Below are 25,787 nucleotides of genomic sequence, written 5' to 3' on the forward strand. Positions count from 1 at the left end.
GCTCAAGTCATATCTCACAGTTCATGAGTTCGAGCCATGTATTGGGCTCTGCACTGATGGCACAGAGCCTGCTTGGGATTCTGTCTTTCCTTTTTTCTGTCCCACCCCCACTTGTGTATGTGTTGCATGTGCTCTCTCTCTCTCTCAAAATAAACTCAAAAAAATTTTTTTAATTTAGTTTTCTGAACCAAACTGTTATTTTTCAGACGAACATACAAATTTATCTGGGAATTATTTCTTTGGTTAGTTTTTTGTTGTTTTTTGTTTTTGTTTTGTTTTGTTTTAGACAGTAGAGATGTTATTTTTTTGAAACTTTCATTGATTGCAGGTTGTCTTTCTGGTTCAGAGTGATTGAGAATTTTACTGACATATCCTAGAAATTTCTTTAGGAATATCAGTATCTTGAAGATATAGATAATTATTTATTGATTATTGGTTTTTTTAATGTTTATTTATTTTGAGAGAGAGTGTGGATGTGAGAGGGGGAAGGACAGAGAGAGGGAGAAGATCCGAGAAGGCTCCACATTCATGGTGGAGCCCTACATGGGGCTTGATCTCACAACAGTGAGATCATGACCTGAAATGAAATCAAGAGTCGGATGCTTAACCAGCTGAGCCACCCAGACACCCCAATTTTTATTAATTATTGTTGATATTGGTTATGGTATCTGAAAATTTCTAGATGATAGGTTTTCAAAAATGGATGCTTATAATTAGAATTCTATACAAGATGTATATATTCCAATGAAAAATTACAGATTAAGAAGACCAACTATGTAAAAATGTAGTTCTGCTGAACAAATTATTTAGTTAAAATCTTAATTTGTTGATGTTAATCATTTTAAAATAGAAAATAAAGCATATATAGGAAAATATAATTTTTTTTTAAGATGATTGTTTTTACTGAAAACTGCATAACAACAACAGAAAAATCAAGGCTATTTATAAAATGTCTGACTGTTGCCTGGTGTTCTAAATGCATATCTTAAGTGGATCTGAATATCTGAATAAAACCTCTGTACTTTTTTAATAACTTTGGCTTTTTGTAGTACAAGCTTACTAAATATTTAACTTTTTTTTTTTTTCCATCAGGAACATTGATAAACATTTGCTTGTTTTTTAGGTAAAATCTGTAAAAACTGGGTCAGTTTTTTGGACGATGTGCTGCTGCTTATCATATTTCTATATGGTAAGAATTCATTATTGAAATTATACAAGGTCTGGCAAGTCTTTCACAGTTAGACCAATTCCTCGTCTTCATCATTTTCTTCTCATCCAGACTAGTTCTCTATTTCCTTTTTTCCTGAAATCTTTGGATTTTAATTTTGTTTAATATAGTCCCTTTCATTACTGCTATACTCTTCCCTACCCCCATCTCTGGAGTGTGTATGGACTTTGCTTTAGTGGGGAGGGCTAATAAATGCCAATCCCTCAAATATAATATTTGCAGCAAGTGAAACAATTTTTCTTTTCAGATGTACAACTTTACCTAAATAATGGTGCTATCCTCTAGGTAAACTACCTACGTACTTTTTTCAACAGATTACTTAGATTGGGGTTCAGAATTACCTCTTCATTCTCCTGCCTTTTTTCCCACACCACAGACTATCATCTAGTAGTCTTGTGCTGAAAACTAGTGATAATTTTAGGTAAGGTTTTGTTTGTTTGTTTTTGAACACATAGCATGGAATTTGTGCATCCAAATTATCCATGCCCCTTTTAAAGTGGTTAAGGCCAGGCACATTCTGTGAGCTTGTACCCAAGTAATAGAAAACTCATTCTCTTTGAAGTTTACATTTAAATTTTGGAGGTAATTCAAAGTCCTTCACTTAGAACCCCTGCTCAATCAGAGTAACATTGTTTTTGGTGTAAAATAGCATGTCAGTGAAGCAATAAACATGTTCTTTATTGTATACCGAAGGCAGTTCATTACAAGTGGTTCTGAAATATTTTAGATATGGGCAGCATTGTTAGAATGTATATATTAACATCTAGTGTCTTAATGTGTCTATTGGTCAAATGGTTCTTTCAAGCTTTTGATTATTAATGTACACCCACAACTTTGTTCTTGACAAGAGCTTATTGCCTATTGAATATACTCAAAAAGGTAATACTGTTGGTCAAAAATAAACATTATCTTTACCGAAACAGAGCCAGCTGGTAGAGCATGTGACTCTTGATCTCAGGGTTGTGAGTTCAAGCCCCACATTGGGCATATAGCTTACTTAAAAAAAAAAAAAAAAAAAAAAAATTTAAAGAACCATACAAAAAAAAATTAGACCAGAACATACTCCGTTATTCTGATAGAACAGTCTAACTTTATGATACATGCTAAGCATTAAAATGGAATCTTGATTTGTAATCCATTAGTATGAAATAATTTATACTTAAGGTAGTACCTTTTATTTTGAGTATCTTGAAGCATATCCAGATTATCCGAGAGTTCCTTATAGTTCAGTTGTTGGCTGGTGCTAAACATTCATTGTTCTTATTCTCAGTGAAGCTTCTTGCAATGTAGTTATCAAAAGTGAGGGAAGTAAAAGCCTTTCTTTTCCCTTTTAAAAATTTATGATCTGTATCTTAAGAATCCTCACCTTTATGACAGACTTTTTACTACCAATTCAAAATTATAATGTTCTCAGTGTTACTAAGTTTAATCTGACCATTTCTCCAGTGAATATAGAAAAGCATGTTGGATTTATGGGATTATTATTTTAATAATACATAGAAATAGGTTATATGTAGGCTTCATAAATCAATTTTAAGCATCTGTCACACTTGCCAAAAATCCTAGTGTTTGATTATATTTGTTCATTATATGTTTAGATTGTCATGATAAATAAAACTGAATCTATTTTTAAAAGCAGACATTTAAATTATTTAACTTTGCATTTCTTAATCCGTAGGTCTCTGCTTGGGGTGGTTATGTGTTTATCATCAACCTTATTCCACTGCATGTATTTGTGCTGTTACTGATGCAGAGATACAGCAAAAGAGTCTACATAGGTGAGTGATTTGACGTTTGAAATCTCACCTCTAAGAGATGTTTCATTGAACAGCCATACATTTTCATTGAACAGCCATTTCTGTTTGGCCGTGTTACTCATAAGAAGGTGAAAATAATTTCATATATATTTTTTTGTTTTTTTGTATCAATAAGGTGGGTCAGGCACTTTTACGTATATACATTGTTACCAACTTCTTGATGAGTTTTTGCTGTTGTAAAAATTAGTCTGCAGATACTAGATTTAATATTTGTCAGCCCAGTTTTTTCCTTAATTTGGGGGAATGGGTATTCTGTCTTGAAAATCATTCACATATGGGGCACCTGGGTGGCTCAGTTGGTTAAGCGTCCGACTTCGGCTCAAGTCATGATCTCGCAGTTTGTGAGTTCGAGCCCCACATCGGGCTCTGTGCTGGCAGCTCGGAGCCTGGAGCCTACTTCAGATTCTGTGTCTCCCCCTCTCTCTACCCCTCCCCTGCTCACGCTCTGTGTGTCTCTGTCTCTCAATAATAAATAAACGTTAGAAAAAGAAAAACTAAAAAAGGAAAAGAAAATCATTCACATATGCATATTCAAATTCAGCACAGTCACTGTAAGAGTAAACAGTTTAATAAACTTTTGAAAACCTTTTCTGTATAGTATACGACAGAGTACCTTCGTCCATTTGGGCTGCTTAAACAAAACACCACAGGCTAGATAGCATGTAAACAACAGAAATTTCTCACAGTTCTGGAGGCTGCAAAGTCCCAGATTAAGGTAACAGAATGGTCACGTTTTTGTAAGGGCTCCCTTCCTAGTTCATAGCTGGTACCTTTTTGCTTTGTCCTTACATTGTAGAAGGGAGGAACTAGTTCTCTGGACCTCTTTTAAAAGGTTACTAATCCCCAAAGCCCTTACTACCACCTTACTACCTCCCGAATGCCACCTCATAATACTGATACATTGGCCATTAGGTTTTAAACTTGCGACTTTTGGGAAGGTGAACATTCAGACGAACCTGTTTTCTATGAAATCTTTATTTTTTTTCTCTAGGTTTTAAAACATATCTTTTGAATAAGATGCTTAGTGATAGATGTCTCAAATCGTAGAGCTCATTATCCATGATAGAGACAGAACCTTTATAGGTTGAATTAATAAGAGAGAAGTTGTGGTTTGAACCCAATGTGTTAGTAAAATAATACAATTCCAGTATGATAATGTTGTTGGAAAGCAGTAACAGAAAGATAAAGCTTATTTACTTACCTAAAAAAACAAAATCAAACAACAAAGGGGCGCCTGGGTGGCTCAGTCGGTTAAGCGTCCGACTTCGGCTCAGGTCATGATCTCACAGTCCATGAGTTCGAGCCCTGCGTCAGGCTCTGTGCTGACAGCTCAGAGCCTGGAGCCTGCCTCATATTCTGTGTCTCCCTCTCTCTCTGCCCCTCCCCTGGTCATGCTCTGTCTCTCTCTGTCTCAAAAATAAATTAAAAAAAAACATTAAAAAAAATTTTAAAAAACAACAAAATAAACCCAGTAGTCTGGCAATTCCTCAAAAACTTAATTGGAGAGTTACCCTATGACCCAGTAATTCACTCCCAGGTATACCCCCAAGAGAATTGACAGTAACTATTCACACAGAAACATGTACACTGATGTACATTGCAATATTTATTATCCCTAATAGCCAAAAAGTGAAGACACCCCAGATGTCCACCAACTGATGGATAAATAAAGTGTGTATATTCATATAGTAGAATATTATTTAGCCGTAAGAAGGAATGAAGTACCGATACGTTGTGAGGCTTGAAAACATTATGCTAAGTAAAATAAGCCAGACACTTAAGCCCATGTATAATTGTAGGATTCTTTTTGTATGAAATGTTCAGAATAGACTAATCCTTAGAGACAGAAAGTAAATAGGTTTAGTGGTTGCCGGAGGTTTGGGGAATGGAAGAGTGACTGCTAATGGGAATGAGGTTTCTTTGGGGATGAGGAAGTGTTCTGGAATTAGATAGTGGTAATAAATACACAACTTTGTGACTATAATAAGAAAAAGCACTCTATGGCATATTTAAAAAGGTGAATTATATAGGGTGTATACCATATCAATTTAAAAAGTTCATATATAGTCATTTCAGCATACTTTATAACAGTCACCACTGAAATAATATATTATCAAGTGCTTATTTGATACCACAGACTAAGTTGTTTACATGTATTTAACTCATTTAATTTTCATAACCACATTGTGAGAGGGTAGTGTAGGTACTGTTACTGTCCTTATTTTACAGGATGAGGAAGCAAAAAAGGACATAATTTGCTCAAGACCATGTGATTTAGGCCTGAACTTAGAAGTTTTGGCTCCATAGCCCATGATGCTACAAATTACTATTTCTATTAAAACTGTATGCCTACCATGTAAATAAATACCTTACTGTTGAAATACATTAGCCTGTGATATATCTCTACCCTGAAAACACTGTAAACAGTCTTTAGGATCCAGAAAGGAGAATGATAGATTAAACTTCAAGTCTCAACTTTTTGTTTTAGAGATATGTAAGTAGAGAAATTTTTTAAGTTAAATGTAATAGGGGAGGAACTAAAAATTTTTTTAATTTAAAAACTTCTGGGTCTTGAAAATTTAATGGTCAGGGGAATAGAGTGGGGAGCAGATTGAGGAATGGACTTGTGAAACGTCCCTGAATCAGGAGGAGGAAGAAGAGCCAAAATAGAAGGAGCTAGATACATACATTGTTAAAGAGGTCAAATGAAAGGATTTTCTACATAAAAGTTGAAAGCATGAACAGTGTCCAACTTCCCTTGAGTGTTAGTACTAAGATCTAGTAGGGTGAGAATTAAGGAAAGACCTTGTATTTGGCGAATAGGATTTCTATAGTAACTTTACAAAAAGTACGCAATTAATACTGCTTTGGTTGGCTCTTGAAAATTTTTCTTCTTTTAAGAGGGAAGAAAACTAAAGTAGTTCAGGGATATTATATATATGTGTGAAGTTAGATTAGTAAACACCTCAGATAATTTTGTAGTGTTGAGATTCTCTACCCCCACCTTCCTTGTTTTATAGCTTATTCCATTCATATGATTAAGGGTATTTTAGGTGATTTGTATACTCTTTCATAGTTTACTTTTAAATGGATGGGAAATGATGGTATAGAAAAATCAGCTATTCTCTACTTTATCCTAAATGTATCAAGATTTAAGTTCAATTTTTTTTTTTCAACGTTTTTTTTTTAATTTTTATTTATTTATTTATTTTTTTATTTTATTTATTTTTGGGACAGAGAGAGACAGAGCATGAACGGGGGAGGGGCAGAGAGAGAGGGAGACACAGAATCGGAAACAGGCTCCAGGCTCCGAGCCATCAGCCCAGAGCCTGACGCGGGGCTCGAACTCACGGACCGCGAGATCGTGACCTGGCTGAAGTCGGATGCTTAACCGACTGCGCCACCCAGGCGCCCCAAGATTTAAGTTCAATTTAACCTAACTTAATGGTCCTGGAAAATTTGAAGGCATTATAAAGCTACATATAGAGGTTTGCCCTCTGATTTGATCACGTAACATCCTTTGTCTGTAGTTCTCTCTCCTCATGAGCAGAAACATTTAGATAAAGAAAATAATGATTGATAAATGGCAAACTCATAATCCTTTAAACCAAATATTTGATTGGGTTCTTAGTATCAAATTAAATGAAGTAAAAATGAATCATTTGAAATAATTATGAAAAATGGTTTTCCCTTTCAGTAGATTTTTTGCACGTGTCTTTAGAATCCGTTGGTAAGCCAGGGAAAACTCAAAAGTTTGTTCACATGTGGCAAGAGGGGCACATGGAAGATAATGTGGATGTATAGGGTATGTGTGGCACAGGAGTGGGGGGTTGGAGGGGCAAGGGAAAAGAAAAGCCCCTTGAAATTTATGTGGGAAGAAAGTTAAATTATTTTGTGAAGATATATTTTGTACTTGGTGTATTCACCATGTTGGGAAGTGAATTACACACAGTTATGTCACAAATAGGATTCTGATGTTTTAATAAGAAGAAAGAACACCCATATCGTAATTTGCATTTATAGAGAGAGTGGTTTACAGGTATCGCATAACACTAATGGGTGTAAAATCATTTAACCTTTAGAAATGTTTAATCACACTTTACATAATAAAGAAACTATTAAAGATATGAAGACATGTTTAGCAGTGTTCATTATGGTGTTACTTATAATTGAAAATAGTTTAAATGTCCAATAGAGAAATTTTAATTTTTAAGTTACACTTAAATTGTAGTGTTGCCAAATCATGAAATATTATGGCATCATTAAATGTAATCTTTTTTGGTATTTGGTGAGTTAGGAAAAAGTTAATAAAAAGCAGACAGCAAGGATTACTAGTGATACTTTTTCTTCATATTTTTCTCTGCTTTCCAGATTTTCTACAATGAGCATGTACTAAATTCATAATAAATGAGACTTTTTAATTTATAGAAATGTGAATTTTATCTCATGGTTTATTACAATTAAAATTTTAAATTAGAATAACTTAAAGAGCAGGAAGAAACTAGTTTCTAGTATTGATAAGTGATTTTTAAATGTCACTGAAGAATTTGCTTATTGTGTGTGTTCTTTCGTTGAGGTCATTTGAGTAAGAAGAGAGTAACAATCACTTTTTATATTATATCTAAACTACATATTTATGGTAATATTTCCTGGTGGAACCATCATATAAAGAGCAAAGTATTATAGACATATACCACATACTTTAGTTCTGTACAAATTGTTCTAGGATTGTAGAGTTTGTGAGTGAAGAAAAGACAATCCTGCTATTGAATGAATTAAAAAGAAAACCAGAGGGGTCCCTGGCTGTGTCAGTCCGTAGAACATGTGACTCTTGATCTTGGGGTCATGAGTTCAAGCCCCATATTGGGCATAGAGCTTATTTTAAAAACTTTCTTAATTTAAAAAAATATTTTTTTAAGTAAAACCAATAAATTTTAGGCATCATGTTTATACTTGCCATACATAAACAAAACATATCTAATGCTACACAACAATAGACGTAAAAATTGCATGTAAAAATTCTACAAGCATGTAAAAAGCTTGGAAGCACTAGAATTTAGTTTGCCTAATTTTACCTTTCCTTTCTTTCCTTTTTTTTTTTTTTTTTTTTTTTTTGAGGAGTAAATCAGTTCAGTAGAGGATTAAATGTTTAATACTTAGTTTTGTGCTAGCCATTAGGATGCATAGATGATCAAAAGATGGCCCTTTTCTAGGGCCATCAATGTAATTGGTATCCGTTAATACATTGTAATCATAGCATATGAACAAAATGGAAATGAGAAGGAGTTTGTGAAGATCAGTTTTGACTTTTAAGTTTCAGGAAGGTCTTGTTGGGCTTTCCAACTGACTGTCCTTCTGAAAGTTTTGGAGATAAATCATGATCTTGAGAGGAGAAAATAGTATAGAAATAGACTTACAGAGGGTTTGTGATGATGTAACCATAAATGAGAAGTGCCGTAACAGGGTAAAGAGTATGCACTACAGGGGCACCTGGGTGGTTCAATTGATTGAGTGTCCCACTCTTGATCTCCATTCAGGTCGTGATCTCTCGGTTCGTGGGATTGAGTCCCATATCAGGCTCTGTGCTGATAACGGGAGCCTGCTTGGGATTCTCTCTGCTCCTTCCCCACTTTTGCTCTCCCTCTCTCTAAAAATAAATAAATTTTAAAAAGAAAAAAAACTCTTTAAAAAGAGCATGTACTGCAGAACCAAATTAACAGGATTCAATTTCCTGGTCTAGTCCCTTACTAGTGGTCACTTTACCACTAGTCACTTACTAGCAATTTTGGGCAGATTACTTAATTTCTTTATGCCTTAATTAATGTCCTCATGCATGAGTCAAACGGAGATAATAATAATTCCCACCTTGTAGAATTTAAGGATAATGAAAAGTGCTTATAAAAGGACTAACACAAAGTGTTATTTAAGTGTTGGCCTCTGTTGTTAATGTTAAAATTATGAAGGAATAGCCAGGTAAGAAGAAAAAGTTCTGGGGGCGCCTGCGTGGCTTAGACACTTAAGCGTCTAACTCTTGATTTAGGCTCAGGTCGTGATCTCACAGTGCGTGAGCTTGAGACCCATGTCAGGCTCTGCACTGACATCGCAGGGCCTGCTTAGGATTCGTTCTCTCTTTCTCTGCCCCTCCCCTGCTTGTGCTCTTCTCAAAATAAATAATTTTTTTTTTTAATGTTTATTTATTTTTGAGACAGAGAGAGACAGAGCATGAACGGGGGAGGGGCAGAGAGAGAGGGAGACACAGAATCTGAACCAGGCTCCGGGCTCTGAGCTGTCAGCACAGAGCCCGACGCGGGGCTCGAACTCATGGACCGTGAGATCATGACCTGAGCTGAAGTCGGACGCTTAACCAACTGAGCCACCCAGGCGCCCCAATAAATAATTTTTTTAAAAAAGAAGAAAGAATGCCAGAGGCCAAGAGGTGATTATAAAGACTGAGGATGACTAAAGATTGTTTTTTGTTTTAAATGTAGATAAACTTTCACCACAGCTATTTTGATTATGAAAAATATAGCAGAGAAATGACACTGGTGTGTTACATAGAGCATCACAGAGCAGCTAAAACACAATAATAGAGTGGTGTGCTTATTATTATATACAGTTTAAAATTTTAAGATAATGTATATAATTGAGAAAGTCAAATATTACTACAAAGCTTGAAAGCAAAATCAGCAGTTCTTTTCTCCGCCTTTTCCTTAATTGGCTTAGTCCTTAAATTCTTATCGTGAAACAACTACTTACAGTTATTTCAGTTGTTTCTTTTGGTTTTTACCACGAATGTACTTTTTAAACCACCAATTCCAACATGTGTGGGAGGTTTGCCACACCACCAAACTGTTCCCTGACACCAGCTAAGTGTCCTAACATTCAACTCAATTGTGGTATCGTCTACCCTTAGGTACCATCAGATGCCACAGGTTAAGGGTTCAGTCCCATAAGACTGGCCTCTGCTTTTATGCCAGTCACAAGTCCGGGTTGTCACCTGTACTTCTGACCATATGACTGTAAATCCGAGGTTCCCATGACCTCTTCCAAATCCATAGGTTTGATTAATTTGCTAGAGTACAAGATTACAGGTTTATTATAAAAGGGTGTATGTAATTCAGGAACATGCAGATGGAAGAGATGTATTGGGCCAGGTATGGGGAAAGAGCATTGAGCTTCCCTTCTCTTGCCAGGCACTCCACTTTCCCCAAATCTCCACTTTCTCAACCTGAAGCTCTTGGAACCCTGTCCTTTGGAGGTTTTATGGAGGCTTCATTACATAGTCATGGTTGATCAAACCATTGGCCGTTGGTGATTGAATTCAATCTTGAGCCCGTCTCCCATCCCTGGAGGTCAGGGGCGTGGGGCTGAAATTCCAGCCTTCCGATCATGTGGTTGGTTCCCTGTGGCAACCAGCCTTCATCTTAGGTGAGGTGCAAAAGTCACCTCAGTAATACAATAAAAGAACCTTCATCATTCTCCTCACTTAGGAAGTTCCAAGGGTTTTGGGAGCTCTCTGCCAGAACAGTGGATGAAGACCAAATGTATGTTTCTTATTATAAATCATAGTAGCACAAAATGAAATTCCTGTTTCTTAAAAAAAAAAAAAATTATGAAGGTGTATTTTTGAGAGAGGGAGACACAGAACGTGAGCAGGGGAGGGGCAGAGAGAGAGGGAGACATAGAATCCGAAGAGCCTCCAGGCTCTGAGCTGTCAGCACAGAGCCTGATGGAGGGCTCGAACTCACGAACCATGAGATTATGACCTGAGCCCGAAGTCAGTTGCTTAACCAACTGAGTCACCCAGGCGCCCTGAAACTCCTATTTCTTGATTTTTGTTTTCCAATTTTAGATGCTGTTAACCATCTTATTATTTCTACCCTTTTGAGATTTAGCTGCCATCCATCAAATTTCTACTTACACACAAATACACTTTTCTGTCTCTGCTCCTAAGTGCATTCTGTGTGTGTGTGACACACACACATGTAAGCAGGTTCCATGAGTGTGGAACCCTACATAGAGCTCAATCTCATGACTCTGGGATTGTGCCCTGAGCCAAAATCAGGAGTCAGACGCTCAACTGACTGAGCCATCCAAGCACCCCTAAGTGCATTCTTTGGAAAAATAAAGTCTGATATCTGTTTAAATAGGGAAAACTACCAATTTTATTTTTTGAAATATCTAGAATTCTTTGTTTTGGTAGTGTCCCTTGAAAAACACCATGAAGGGATTTAATTTTATGAGCTTGAGATCAGAAACAGCTCCCATTTGTTCACATGAAGTTTAAGAGATAAAATATTTATGACATTGACTCTTTACTGTCTATACTAATACCTTAATATATCCCATTCTAAGGCCTTGGGAAGCCTCCTGGAAAGAAGAGTTAGGAGTATTGTGAAATAACAGACTATAGGGCAATAGCATATACTTAGGTGGAGGCATGGGGTAATCAGAATAGAAGTAACATATTTGGTCTTGCACATAACTTGTACTGCATTAGAGGGCAATTTTCCCAAGAAATTAAGGTTTGCTGCATTTTACAATAAATAAAAACTCAGGAAGGAAAAAATTACAACTAAATAGAATAGAATTAGTTTTTTCTCAAATGACTTCTCTAAGTCAGCTAAGAATTCAAAAAGCAACATAAGAATTATGTTTCTTACTACAGAAATGTATTTTGTTTAATTGCCAGTAACATTTTACAAGCTAGAAATGCTAAATATCAAAGAGGTGTCTGCCATTTCTGCTAATACATAGTTATAGGTAATAAAACATCTTTAAAACCTATTAATTAGCAACTTTTTTAAATTATAAAATAACTCTTAGAAGGGCTTCAGAATGTAAATAAACTAAAATCATTTTGATAGTTTAGATCTCAGATATTGAAAGTAATAAAGGGTTATACAGTTTTGTATTTGTGGCAGATAAATTCTTACCACAATAAAAGATTACGTTTATAGCCTATAGATGAATTAGATTTTTATAAGGATTGAATATGTCCATATACCATTAAGACATGGTTTTCCCGTGCTGCATAGAATGTTTACAATTTGTTACTGATGTCTTATTTTGACTTAATTGATTTGCCTTTCTTTTTTGTATCTTCAAGGGAACATGAGCCAAGAGCAGACAAACAGGGACTATCATAATTGCCCCCCCCCCATTTTTGTACCAAGTTTTCATTAAAAATTTCACTAGAATTTGCAATATTAGTACCATAAAGTGAGTTTTCCAGATGTCTATCTTACAATAGGTAATTGAAACTAATTATTGGAGGAAGTGGATAGGGAAATTTTCTTTAAACTGGTTTATAATAAAACTTTCTCAGTGGTTACTTTAGGGGAAAATTTACTTCAGGGGCACACTCGAAGATGCTGTTGCTTCTGCTGCCATCAGTATTGTTAATATAACTCATTATTTAGTTTGCACAGGATTAGTCTTCTATCTTCTTACTTTAAGACCCAGGATATTTAGAACCAGTCTTACCTATGATGTAGCAGTAATCATTAGCTTAATCAGAAAAACTTTTTCAGTGAATAGAAACAAGGAATATTCATGTTCTCCAAACTAAACAGAAGCAATAAATCATTTGGTATTCTTATCTAGAAGAACAGATCTGAGATTTCCTTTAAGGGTCTGTTTTACTGAGAATTTTATATTCCGAAGTCCAAAGGTTTGCTTTTGTGTAGTATCAATTAACAGAGTCTTAGTGGTATTAGATAAATGAATTTAGAAGCCACTTAACCACGATAGTTGACATTAAGAAAAAGATAGCTTAAGAAGATTTAAAAAAAGTGTTTTTAGGTTTTTAGTGATGACATGACTTGTGATTCTGCATGGTTTAAAATATTTACTTTGTTTTGTTCATGAGTGAATTGAGGTTGCTGATATTTGTCTATTACTGTTTCTTGGCATATTAAGTTTAGTAACTAAACTTAGCTCTAAAGGTGTTAATTAGGATCATTAATACTTTTATGTTATGTAAAAATTATACATATTTCTTGAGTTCTTCATATAGTCTAAGCACACACAACTTAGTTTATATTTTAATACACTTCTGTAACTCATCAACCATTGCCAGAAAATAAGTGCATAATTCTTTCACATGATACAGATAAAACCAAAACCCAGATGTTTATTTACTTTCTGCTGTATTCTTGATTTCATCTTATGTATCAGTATGAAATATATATGCTGTTTTTAAAAGTTAGGATTAAGTGTCTCTCAAGTGTTTTGAACAAGTCATTGCTGCTTTTTACAAATCGAACTTGTAAAACATCTGTTTCAAAGATTCATTCTCTCCAAAATGAATGATGAGCAGCATTTTTGGAAAAGAAAAATTATTTTTTTTACTGTATTTGTTAAAAATTATATTTCTCTGCTGGTAAAGAAGAATTAATGTTTTTTATGTTTTGTTTCATTTTTAAGCTTTAATTCGTGTTTCTTACCATTCTTCATCCTGCTTATTTACCCAGGATTCACAGTAATCAAGTAGTAAAGTATCTTTATAAATCAAAAGCTTCAACAGTCTTACGGTTCTTTAATCATATTTGTTAATAATGAAGCAAGATTGGTTGGATTATAAAATACTTCCCCACTGTGTTTCTTTTGGTTAATATTGCTTTGGTTTAGAGAGAATTGGGAAAGCAAAGGAATATTTTGTTAGCCCTTCCCATTAAATATCAACCAGGAGATGAAGCAGCTCAAAAATGCTAAGGTGGTATGGGGCGCCTGGGTGGCTCAGTTGGTTAGGCGTCCCGACTTTGGCTCAGGTCATGATCTCACGGTTCCTGAGTTCAGGCCCTGAGTCAGGCTCTGTGCCGACAGCTCAGAGCCTGGAGCCTGTTTGAGATTCTGTGTCTCTCTCTCTCTGCCCCCACCCCCACTCCCACGCATGCTGTCTCTCTCTCTCTCTCTCTCTGTCTCTCTCTCTCTCTCTCTCTCTCGCTCTCTCTTAAAGATGAATGAACATTAAAAAAATGCTAAGGTGATTTAATAGTGGATCAAAGTTAATGGAAATACAATATTCACAAAATATTTTCCAACTTTAAATAAAAGGAAGTACAGTAGTATTTTATAAGTGTAAAGAGTACCATCAACATAAGTCTTTGCTTTGTCAGGGAGGAGGTCCTTAAAGGTTAGTTGGGGAACAACAGGAACTTCTTGAAAACTTAAAATTTTAATGGAGCTTGAATCAGAAGTTTCAGTGCCTTTTAATTAATTCTATATAACAACTTATTCGTGCATGTTAAGTCAAGGATGGTAGTTTTCTGTATGAATCTGGCCCTACCCCATACCCTTGGATAAAAAAATAAATATTTTAACAGTGAAAGATATTTAAGCTCTGTTTAGAAGATTACTATTTGAGTCAAGTCAAAGGGATTTTCTTTGGTGGCAAATAAACAATAATAGAGAATGGCCATTTTTTCTGGAATTCTTCGAGCACATTGGGAGTATCATATGCAGTAGTGAATGCCAGTAACTGTGCTTCCACAGGATGGCAGTGTGGTCACATTTTCATGATGTAATAAATGATTTACAACACTACTGGTATCGTGCATTTTCTTAGAGTTCATTACTCTGATGGAAAGCTTTGTTCTTCTGGCTAAAAGGGTAAGAAAAGTAGGCTAACATGGATGGATTGAAAGTTGTGATAGTCGTAGGTAGTAATTTGGTCAAGTTTCCTAGAGAGTTCATAGGAACAATTAGTGGGCGAATGGTTGCTATCTATGGGTTTGTGTTGTTGAGGTCTTCTTAGAACATGAGAGAATGGTACAGATGTTGTCCACTGTCTCTTCAGTGCTCATGTCAAGAAGAGATCTCTCACTCCTTGAAGTTTTTATAGAGCTAGGGTTTTGTTTTGTTTTTTAACCTTTGTGACATGTATTTGTTTCATTGTATTATGGTTATTTGTGTACATCTCTGCTTTTCCCAAATAGATGTCTAACGCTTAGAGGATAGGATTGATCTTAATAGGGTTTTTGTATCCTTAGAATGCCTGGACCATAATTACATAAAGTTAATATTTGAATGAATTAATTAGGTAATTTTTAAACACACTGTTAGATGCTGTTGTACAAAGCGTGGAGTTCACTTTGTAGTGAAGATGGTGTTTACTTTTAAGAATTGAGCGTTATTTCACTATTTCTTTCTACTCAAGTATGTCTAATTCTTATTTTCTGTATTTTAAACATGGGTTTTGTAAATGGGATTTAAACTGAGGTACAGAGATGTGTATCTAATTTTACAGATTCAAGGAGGAGGACAGTATTAAGTAAGATGAGTTTGTGATATTTTATATTAGCTGGCAAGCAGTCCTGACTTTAATTTAATGGAAGTACTGTCTATGTAGTAAAAAGTGCTATGAGAAGGAACATCTGTTCCCCTATGTAAACATTTCAAGATCAGTGATCCAAAAAATAGGAAATATAGGGAAACATGAATCCAGTTCTCTTAAAAGAAAATGGTGATCTTTGGATTATTGCGTATATCACACTTATCAGCTTTGTATCACTGGTGCAAATCTAATATGTATAGGAGTATTCAAAGGTAAAATATTGTTGAACTTATTTCTATTAATTCAGTTTAATTTGACCTTAACCTCTGTTTACAAGATAATACAAATTAACATCCCACCTGGTGTTTTATGTTATCTGAGATTGAGGTTCTTTTTCTTGAATTCCTCTCCATCACTCATTACTAGTGCATCTGCTTCTGTATAGAGTCTTTTTCTTTACTAATGGTAGTGCCTCTATGAAGTTGCATAAAAACACTGAATTGAGAATATTAGAAGGTTTATTCCTCTTTTTGAATAAGTCTGGAAATGAACTTGAGCAAATCCCTGGGAGGAAACTTCAGTCGTTCCCAAGCAAGTGATTGCTAAAGTTTTTATATCGCCAAGCATAGTATAGTCCCATTTGAAGAGAGAGAATATGCGTATGAATGTGCTTATATGTGCTCACCATATCTTTTAGTGATTAATTCTGGAAAAGTAATTATTAAATGACTGAGGGAAGTAAATGGGCTAGAGACTTTTACTTTTTACTTTTTGTTTGTTGTTACTTTTACATTTAGAACAAACTAGTAATCCATAGAGACAGATGAAGATTTGTATTTACCTTCTGGAATGGGGGGAATAGGGAGCAGCTACTTACTGAATATGGAGTTTTCTTTTGGGGTGATGAAACTGTTTTGGGGCTAGAGTGGTGGTAGTTGCTTAACATTGTGAATGTACTACATGCCTCTAAATTGTTCACTTTTAAATGATTATATATAAATTTCACTTCAGGTTTTTTTTTTTTTTTAAAGGCTTTACTTTTTTGTTCAGCATGTGCCATTTATCATACTTAATCCAAATTCTGTGACAGTGTTATAACATTCAGTGTTCATTAGTATTTATAAGAAAGAGAAAACTTAGCCTAAGAGGTGATGGTGCTGTTTGGACATAAGTAGACTTAACTATAATTAAAATACAAAGTTTTCCCATGCCTGGCCTTTCTAGATATGCCTCTCTCTGTTCAGTTACTGTCTAGGGTTTGATTTTGCAGCTCTAGGTGCCTAATAAAAGAATCTTAGGTTATTGTTCAGGGCGGGGGGGGGGGGGGGGGCGGTTAATCTACAAATCTTTTTGGCCAAACCCCTCATTCTGTAGTGAGGAAACTGAATTTTTTATTAGGTAGTTCAAAATCAAGATCACTCATTCCCATTTTTTTTCTGATTCTGCCTTTATGACTCTGTGCCAGGTGATCTACACAAGACTGATAGAAATATACTGATAACTAGAAATCTCATCCAATAAACTGAGCCACAGTTTAAGTCCCATAATATAGAAATTCTGATTTCCTTAGCTTTTATTGCATTTGTGTTCAAGTACCTCACTGAGGATAATTCCATTCCAACATTAATATGTCTGGAAGGTATATTATTAGGTGGATTACTTCTGTAGTCTCATCTAGACAACCAGTTCTCCATTAGCTTGAGGATATTGGAAACTTTATTCACATACACTGGTCCTTCCTATTAAATTTACTTGAGCTTCTTATCCTTTTCCTAACACTGTAGTCATCTCTAATGCAGCTTGAGAGACAACTTAATGTTTGAACCATTAGCCCATGATTTACCTTCTACGGATGGGTTTCCTTTGAAGGCAAATTAACTCAACTAAATGTGGGGGAAGAGAAATGTATGCTGCTGAATGCTATGCTACATACAGTGTAGAATATGGATATATATACTTCTAACAGTTCCCTTCCTAAATACACCCCAGTCTTTTCCTAATCGAATACTTTATTTGCCAACAACTGTTGACTATGCTTCATAAAATGTTGTGAATAAGCTTTATAAACGGAAGTTTTCGTATTAACTTATTTCAGATGGGTTTATCTTCATTTCTAAATAATTTTCAATTACAGTGATTCTAAATTCTAACTTTCTCTGTAATGAACTTAATTTAATAATGACCTGTGAACATTTAAATGCAAAACAAGTCTGTTACACAAATTCTAACCCCTCCCCCATTTCCCTATACATTTATGTTGATATGTAAGCCAAGAATACTATAATGTACTCAGTGCCAAAAGCAAATAATTTTCCTTTATTAGACCCTAAAAAATTCATTAACTAGTCTATTTTATGGCTTAACTTCTGTATACTTAGTCCTTTTCTTTTATGACAGAAAACTTCGTGGACAGGGTTTTTTGTTTTTGGTTTCTTAGATGTACTGTTAGAATGTTAGACTATAAAAAGGATGTGGAATACTTGAGAGCTTTTGAGACAATAGCAGCTATTCATGTATGATGAGGATAAGTATTCTTTATCTTTAGGTCATGCTTCAGAGTAATGCCAGTAGGAATAGTGTTTACTTATTTATGTATTACTTAGCTTCTGGGTCATGTCAGTTATTAATGATATATTGAAAACTTGATTCCATTTTAAAATGGAAAAGGAAAGCAGCACCAGTCTCCTAAACTGTTCTAAATGATATTTTGCAAAATTAAGTACTTAACATTTTTTTAAAGATTGGCAGAAAGAATTCTCATGATTTATGTGATTAACCATCAAATATCTATCGAATAGAGCAGTCATTTCAAGATTCTGTTCTTAAAATAAAGTTAAAGTTTGTTAAAAATATATGAGTTATGTTTGAAGTACTTAATGGTAGTAGTAAATTATCCTTATTTCCTATTTTGTCTTTATAGCATATAGCACTTTCTACATTGTGGGTTTAATATTATCCATGCAGATACCCTTTGTGGGATTCCAGCCAATCAGGACAAGTGAACACATGGCCGCTGCTGGTATGCAAAAATATTTATTTTCCCTTTTCTGAATACATGAATGCATGACTGACCAGTCTTCAAGGGAATGAAGTTTTTTTGGTGTTTGTTGTTTTTAATTTTCATCATACTGGTTCTGAAACATTGCCACTATAAAATGTGAATGTCTGTTCTTGAGACTATTCTGATACTATGTTCCCAAATGTGCCTATTTTCCTAACTACTGTTGTTTTGAAAAGGGAGACTATCCCTTTTTGCATAATCCATGTTATTTGCAGACACTAAATAACATGTTTTGTTTAAACAGATATTAAGTAGCATATCTGTACACCGAGTTTACTGTACCACTGGGTTTGCATTTTAGCACATTTAGAAAGAACATGGTATAAATGTTTATGTCCCTTACATCTCCCTAAAATATTTTATCCACTAACTGAAATTAATGGCTTTAATACAATATTTCTCCATATAAACAGACTACTTTGCCATTATTAATCTAGGTTACAATTAACAAGATAATGGGAGATCTTTGAATAAAACTTCAACAGATTCTCAACACAAGATCCATGACACCCATAGGAAGTCTGTGGGTAGTTATTTTATTTGCAACATTTTATAAGTATCAGAATGTTTAACTCTCTGAGGGGATGTTCCATAGCTTTTATCAGATTCTAAGTTAGAATCTTGAAACCCATCCCCTCCAAATAGGTTAAGAACCCACACCTTACTGTTACATAGCACTTTATGAATACTTTTACTTACATTTCTAATTTTTAAAATATATTTATTTATTTTTGAGAGGGAGCGAGTGGGGTAAGGGGCAGAGAGTTAGAATCCCAAGCAGGATCCGCTCTGTCAGCACAGAGCCTGTCGCTGGGCTTGAACCTATGAACCATGAGATCATGACCTGAGCCAGAATCAAGAGTTGGACGATTAGCCAGCTGAGCCACCTAGGCACCCTACTTACATTTCTAATTTGATATTAGGAAATTACCAACTAGTTTGATAGAGAAATGCATATCCAGTTTTGAGTATATATCATTTATAGCAGTTATCTCACTTTTTATGTATTTGGGTTATTATTTCCTAAAATCTGAGTCTTTGATTATACCTTACCTAACCATTCTAAAATGGTTAAAATTGTGAGAAATAACTTTCATTACTAAATTTTTTAGAAGAAAAGTCAATATGCCATGTTGGATTTTTAGAGTTTTTGTGTCTTTTAGTTTTACACCTAGTGCTTTTGTATTATGTTTTGTCCATTTTGACAATGAAATACTTTTTGCTATTCCTACTTTAGTTTTATCTTAGCACTCGCCCTTATGTTTAGTAATTTAGAATCTTACATAAGTGTGTAATTGAGGTCACGTCCTGTCACTCAGCTATAAGCAGTGACTATTAGGATTCTTCTGATCCAAGTCGTTTGTATCCTTCAGTAAATCTTAGAGCTATTTTTTAATGGCAATTCTCTATTTTTTTCTCCCTAGAAAACATGTCACTAAAATATGGGACAAGAGAGGAGTTTAATGTGATAAATAGGCTCTAGTTATTGAAGTGAGATTTTTCTTACCTGGTTTGTGTATGGGGAGTCTGATCATGTAAAAAAATATATATATATAATTTTTTTTAATTGGTTAACTGTCTTTTGACAAAGGATATGTTGGTTAGATGAAATGACTAGTCTTTGATATGTAAAGTACAGGGTATTCTAAGAAGCTCATCAAATTAACATCTTAAAATACCTTTGGGAAAGTGCTTTGTTGATTATTTATATCACCCTTTTCTTTAATCAGGTGTCTTTGCATTGCTGCAAGCTTATGCTTTCTTGCAGTATCTGAGAGACCGATTAACAAAACAAGAGTTCCAGACCCTTTTCTTTTTGGGTGTATCACTAGCTGCAGGTGCTGTGTTCCTTAGTGTCATCTATTTGACTTATACAGGTAGGTTTCATAACCTATAGACTGCAAATCTTGTCTCTAGATTATTCGAAAAGGTAATTCTTCTACAAATTTTGTGCACTTTTCATTTATCCTAGTAATTCAAATACTGTGGTTGTATTTACAAACAATATGAAAATAATAGTCAAAGGTTCTAAAATCTGAATAGCACTATAAATTTTGTGTTTTTTTTAACTGTACCTAATTTTGGTGCTTCAGGCTCTGATAAATACACTTCCAAACACCCTTCTCTTGATAGATGAACAGGCCCAAACTGTATAAAATTCAAAGTTTCCAGTGTTACTTACTGCAAACTTGCCCTTTCTTGTGTGTATTACACTCTTTCTGTCTCTTTCCAACTTTTAAACACTCAACCAAATCAGTTTCCATCTGTTCCTGGCATAGCTCAAAACCAAGAAGGATTAATTGACAAGAGTAAAGGCAAGAATGTTTAAAATCCTCTTTGAACTTTATCTAAATTTGGCACACTGCATTAAATAATTTAGACATCTTCCCCCTTTTTAAGTTATCAAATGCTATCTTAATGTCTTAGCTTTATTTACTAGTCAACTAGAAGTTTAAAGGAGAATGGGAAAACATTATACAGTTTTATCTGTTGACTTTTTGTATATCTCTGGAAATGTGATCGCCATGGATATTTGTTTTTATATGATTACTAACCTTATTTTGCCTGACTGCCAGCTGTATGAAATATGTTGTCACCTATAAAAGAAAACTGAAATTCTTTTAATATTAATTTAACCCATAGCAATCAATAAACATAAACAATTAAAAGGCAGATTGATTTCCTCTACATTTTTTCCTTCCAAGGTTACATTGCACCATGGAGTGGCAGGTTTTACTCATTATGGGACACTGGGTAAGTGCAGATAAGTTATTTGCCCTCATACTACTTTAAAATACCTTTTTTCCTCTGTTACATGTCAGTACTTGGGCAGCGTTTCTTAAGTGTACCTAACATATACTAGTTCAGTAAATGTTGACTCCCTTGTAATTTATCTTTGTTTGAAATTCCTGTTTAGAATACACCTTTAGTATGATACATGTAAGTCATGCATTTCTTTTCTACAGAGTCAACTCCTTATTTTAGTTTTGTTTGTCAGAACATTTAGGGTAACATTTGTGCCCTTTTAATGATTGATTTTTGTTTTTAACCATTATATTGTTTCCATCTTCTAATAATATTTAATTTTTAACTCTTAAGGTGCTATGTTATAAGCCTATATGCCATAGATACAAAGGAAGAATTTAAGTTTTTCCTAATACCACGTTATCCTAAATTCCTTGATAGTTTTAATCTATCGAATACACTTGAGGATACTTTTTGCATTTTTGAAGAGTGCTATTATAAAATGAATTAATAAAAATTTTGGTTTTAAGTTAGACATCTAGTTCAATAAAACCTGTCTCTCAAATGTTTTCCTAAGGATAAGAGTATATGCTGCTGATGGTAATTTATCTTTGTTTCCTCTTTCCACTTTGCTGTCTTCTTTGTTATTCCCTATGTGGCCTAATAAATCTATTAATAAAAAATTTATTGACTGGGCCTGCCCTTTGATGTGATACCAAAAGGGTTCATGCCCAGGTCTAATTAAAAGTGTAAGCAAATTACTTATAAATGACTGAAGCTGACATTTAGACACATATTTCAAGAGATCGTGGATCACCAGAAAGTTTGGGGGAAATCCCTGGTTGTAGACAGTTACTCTGAATAGGTCAAATTACAAGGTCAAATTTTTGTAAGTAATTTATTTGACTATTTTGGGATCTCAGGGTATTTCAGGAGTAATTTGTCCTCTTCGTTTCCCTCACCTACATTTGCATCATTTTGTTAGGAAACATATTATGGCAATATGGTACCTTAATGGATAAGGTATTTCTGCTAGTAATAAGTCCAAAAGAATGAAACTTGCTGGTACAAACGTAGGAGATGGTAGGCAAAACGGCAGGAAATTCCTATTTGAGCAAAGATTTTTGTATTAAAAGTCAGAACCAACACTTTTATAACTGGTTTTAGAGAACTCTTCCAGTATTAGGGGTGGCATATTGGTTTTTAGTTTTACCCATGTAGACTAGATTTATTTCCAGTTAGCAGGTTACATTGGAACATACTTTTAAGCAAGAATGGGTGGGGAATAGGAACCATATTTACAGTCAAAGGAAATTTCTTCATCTAAAAGGAACTCCTTCCCATTTTAATTTTAAACAATATTAACTTTTTAAATACCAGGTATGCAAAAATACACATTCCAATTATTGCATCAGTGTCTGAACATCAACCTACGACTTGGGTGTCTTTCTTCTTTGATCTACATATTCTTGTGTGTACCTTCCCAGCAGGCCTATGGTTCTGCATTAAAAATATCAACGATGAAAGAGTATTTGGTAAGAGATTTTTAATCAATACTTTGATTTGGAACAATTGTTTCTTTTCTTTATTGAGATTATCACTTTGAAGTTTTATTTCTCTTTGCTGGGGCTATGCATATTCTAGATAAATTTCTTCTCTTATCTTGTGTAAGTGTTTAGCCAAGAAAAATTCTGTGAATTTGCATTATGTATATACTCATTAACTGTGTTAATTGAGAACTAGTATATAAATTTTTCATTCAATTGATGATGTTTTCTGAGAGAGTAATGTTATTTATAGACCATGGCTGAAAATTGGAAATTATAACTTTGTTGACAATATAGTCTTTATTTTCTATATTAGATCTGATTACATAGGAAGAAGTTTGCAGGGGCATCCATTGCTCGAATTTCAGTGTAAAAAGATGTAAAATTACATCTTTAAGTAAACAGCCTCTTCACTGATAGATTTGTATATATTTCCAACTAAAAAAGACAGTAATACAAACTGTTTTAATGACATTTGAAATATAAGTAGGGAAAATAAGTAGATACCAGAGACCTTTACAGGATTCAGTCATCGCAAGAAGTATATTGTGGCTGTTTTGCACATGTTAAAACGTGAAACTTTAAAAAGGTTTTTAACATGCACAGGGTCACACAAGCAAATAATTTGTAGTACCAGGACTTGAACCTGTACAAGTATGATACATGAACCATGAGTGACACTCAAGTTACTCTTCCAGAGTAAAGTCAGGAGAGAAAAATAGCACTTGTGCAAGTTATATAACGAAGGATGGTATTCCTTCTTGCCCTGTTTATATAGATCAGTGGACTCTGGATAAGGCCGTATTAATATCCTGTCATTAAGAAGGATTTAGCTTAAACATTTGCCCACCTCATTACTCAGCAATCCCAATCCCAGGTATATACATACCCAAGAGGAGTGAGTGCTATGGCCAACAAAGGACATGTTTAAGAATGTACATAGCAACTTTATCCATAGTAGCCCCTAATTAGAAACATTCCAAAGATTATCAGCAGTAGAATAGATTAATAAATTCTTACTTGTTTGTACAATGTAGTATAACACGCAATTAATCAAAGAATAGCATGGGTAGAGACACCTGATGGGCAGTTCAATCAGTTGAACAACCAACTCTTGATTTCGGCTCAGGTCATGATCCCAAGGTCATGGGATCCAGTCCCCCATTGGGCTTTGCGCTGGGCGTAGAGCCTGCTTAAGATTCATTCAGTTCATTCTCTCTCTCTCTTTTCCTCTCTTTCTCTCCCTCTCCCCCCTTCCATCCCCCCACCTTCGTGCGCACTCTCTTTCTCTCAAAACAAAAACAAAAGAATAGCGTGGGTAAATAAACAATACAGAAGAGAACTTTTTTTATATAATTTCATTTTTAAGAAGTTTTTAAGAATAAAATCTGAATTGATGTTTTAGAAGTCCAAATCCAAATAGTGATTACCCTTTTTGGGGTGGGGGGGAGGTGCGATAGCAGCTATGAAGTGGGAAGAGGCATGAGGGTTCCTTCTGAGGGAGATATATACAGGAGTCCTATATTTTGGTATTGGTGGTAATTACATAGATGTGTGGGTATGTAAAAATTCATTGAGCTATACATTTAAGGATATGGTATAATGAATCTATTTTTTAGTCAAAAAATTAGTTTCAAATGAGATACGAGTTCTTAAATCTCTTGACAGTAACTTTACAAGTTCCTCCTTTGGTTAATAAGTTATATTCCCATCCCATTCTTTTTTTTTTTTTTTTTGTGTGTGTGTGTGTGTGTGTGTGTGTGTGTGTGTGTGTGAGAGGCCAAAAATGAGAGGGGCAAAGAGATCCCATGAGGGGGAGAGAGAGAGAGAGAGAGAAGCAGAGCTCACCTGAAGCAGGGCTTGAGATCACAACAGGATCATGACCTGGGCTGAAGTCAGATGCTTAACCAACTGAGCCACCCAGGCCCCTCATCCTATTCTTACTTTAAAGTATACCAGATACTTGTACTGGCTTTTCATTGACTATTTGCTTCTGTAAACTTACTGAGCCTAATAATATAATTCACCCAATATGTTTTCATCTGTCAGCTGTGGATTTCCTAATATGTGATGCTATTGACGAATAATGAATTGTCTTCTTTCCCATAATTAAATTTAAATCATGATACATTTGCCTAAAACTGTTGATATGTAATGTTTAGTCCATTTGATTTACAATTTCTAAATATGACTATTGAAACAGTCAGTCAGTATTAATCAGTTTAAAAACAATTAGCTCTTTTATGAGATGTTTGTCTCTTTTTAACTTTGGCTTATTTTTAGCTTTGGTAGCATTAAATATTGAGTTGAGGTTCCTGTGAGCATCTTCTGAAGTGTCATAAGAGAACTTGTCTTTGCAGTTGCTCTGTATGCAATCAGTGCTGTCTATTTTGCTGGAGTGATGGTGCGGCTGATGTTGACTTTGACTCCGGTCGTCTGTATGCTATCTGCAATTGCCTTCTCAAATGTTTTTGAGCACTATTTGGGGGATGACATGAAAAGGGAAAACCCACCTGTGGAAGACAGCAGTGATGAGGATGATAAAAGAAACCCAGGAAATTTGTATGATAAGGTGGGAATCTAAGTAAGGCCTTTAAAATTTTTAAGTATTTTATATTTTCTACCATGGTAAAAACTATACATATTAAGAAAAAGGATTTAGACGGCCTGTGACATTTCTAGTTGGTCTTGACTGTTTGCCTCAGAATTTGAATCCTGTTTGGTCTTTTAGCTTGAAGAATATATGATGCAATCACAGAAGGAATTCTCATTTCTTATTGTCAGGTTTTCTCTAAAACTCCTCCACTTTTAAGAGGAAAAACCTTGTGCTCTATTTAGTTACATAAAATTTTGGATTTCTGAAACTATGTGCACAAGTGCTTCTCCTTCAGATCCTTATTCAGTGTAAACTTACAAATATTTGGTTGATTGAAAAGTAAAATAAAGGGAAGAAAGCCTCTAGTTTGTTAGCAACAAGCGGTTGGCCAATACGATGTAATTCACTTTTAACCTCTCACATAACAGCAGGAGTATATTTGATTCAGGAATAGAAAAGACTTGTAAGAATTAGAGCACTTGCTTTGGATGACTGTTTTTGGGTTTTTTTTGTTTT

General features: G+C 34.7%; 1 protein-coding gene across 2 annotated transcripts in view; it reads left to right on the forward strand.

Moving 5' to 3' along the window:
• STT3B (STT3 oligosaccharyltransferase complex catalytic subunit B) overlaps nt 1–25,787 on the forward strand; it is a 106,579-nt gene that overhangs the window by 69,591 nt on the left and 11,201 nt on the right. For both annotated transcript variants that reach the window (XM_060638449.3, XM_078432425.2), the window contains exons 4-10: nt 1,124–1,189; nt 2,907–3,006; nt 18,243–18,341; nt 20,114–20,260; nt 21,089–21,137; nt 22,509–22,663; nt 25,036–25,247. In XM_060638449.3, coding sequence (XP_060494432.1) covers nt 1,124–1,189; nt 2,907–3,006; nt 18,243–18,341; nt 20,114–20,260; nt 21,089–21,137; nt 22,509–22,663; nt 25,036–25,247 — 828 coding nt within the window. The remainder of the gene's footprint in view (nt 1–1,123; nt 1,190–2,906; nt 3,007–18,242; nt 18,342–20,113; nt 20,261–21,088; nt 21,138–22,508; nt 22,664–25,035; nt 25,248–25,787) is intronic.

This window comes from Panthera onca, chromosome C2, assembly GCF_046562875.1.
Source record: "Panthera onca isolate mPanOnc1 chromosome C2, mPanOnc1 haplotype 2, whole genome shotgun sequence".
Classification (NCBI taxonomy): domain Eukaryota; kingdom Metazoa; phylum Chordata; class Mammalia; order Carnivora; family Felidae; genus Panthera; species Panthera onca.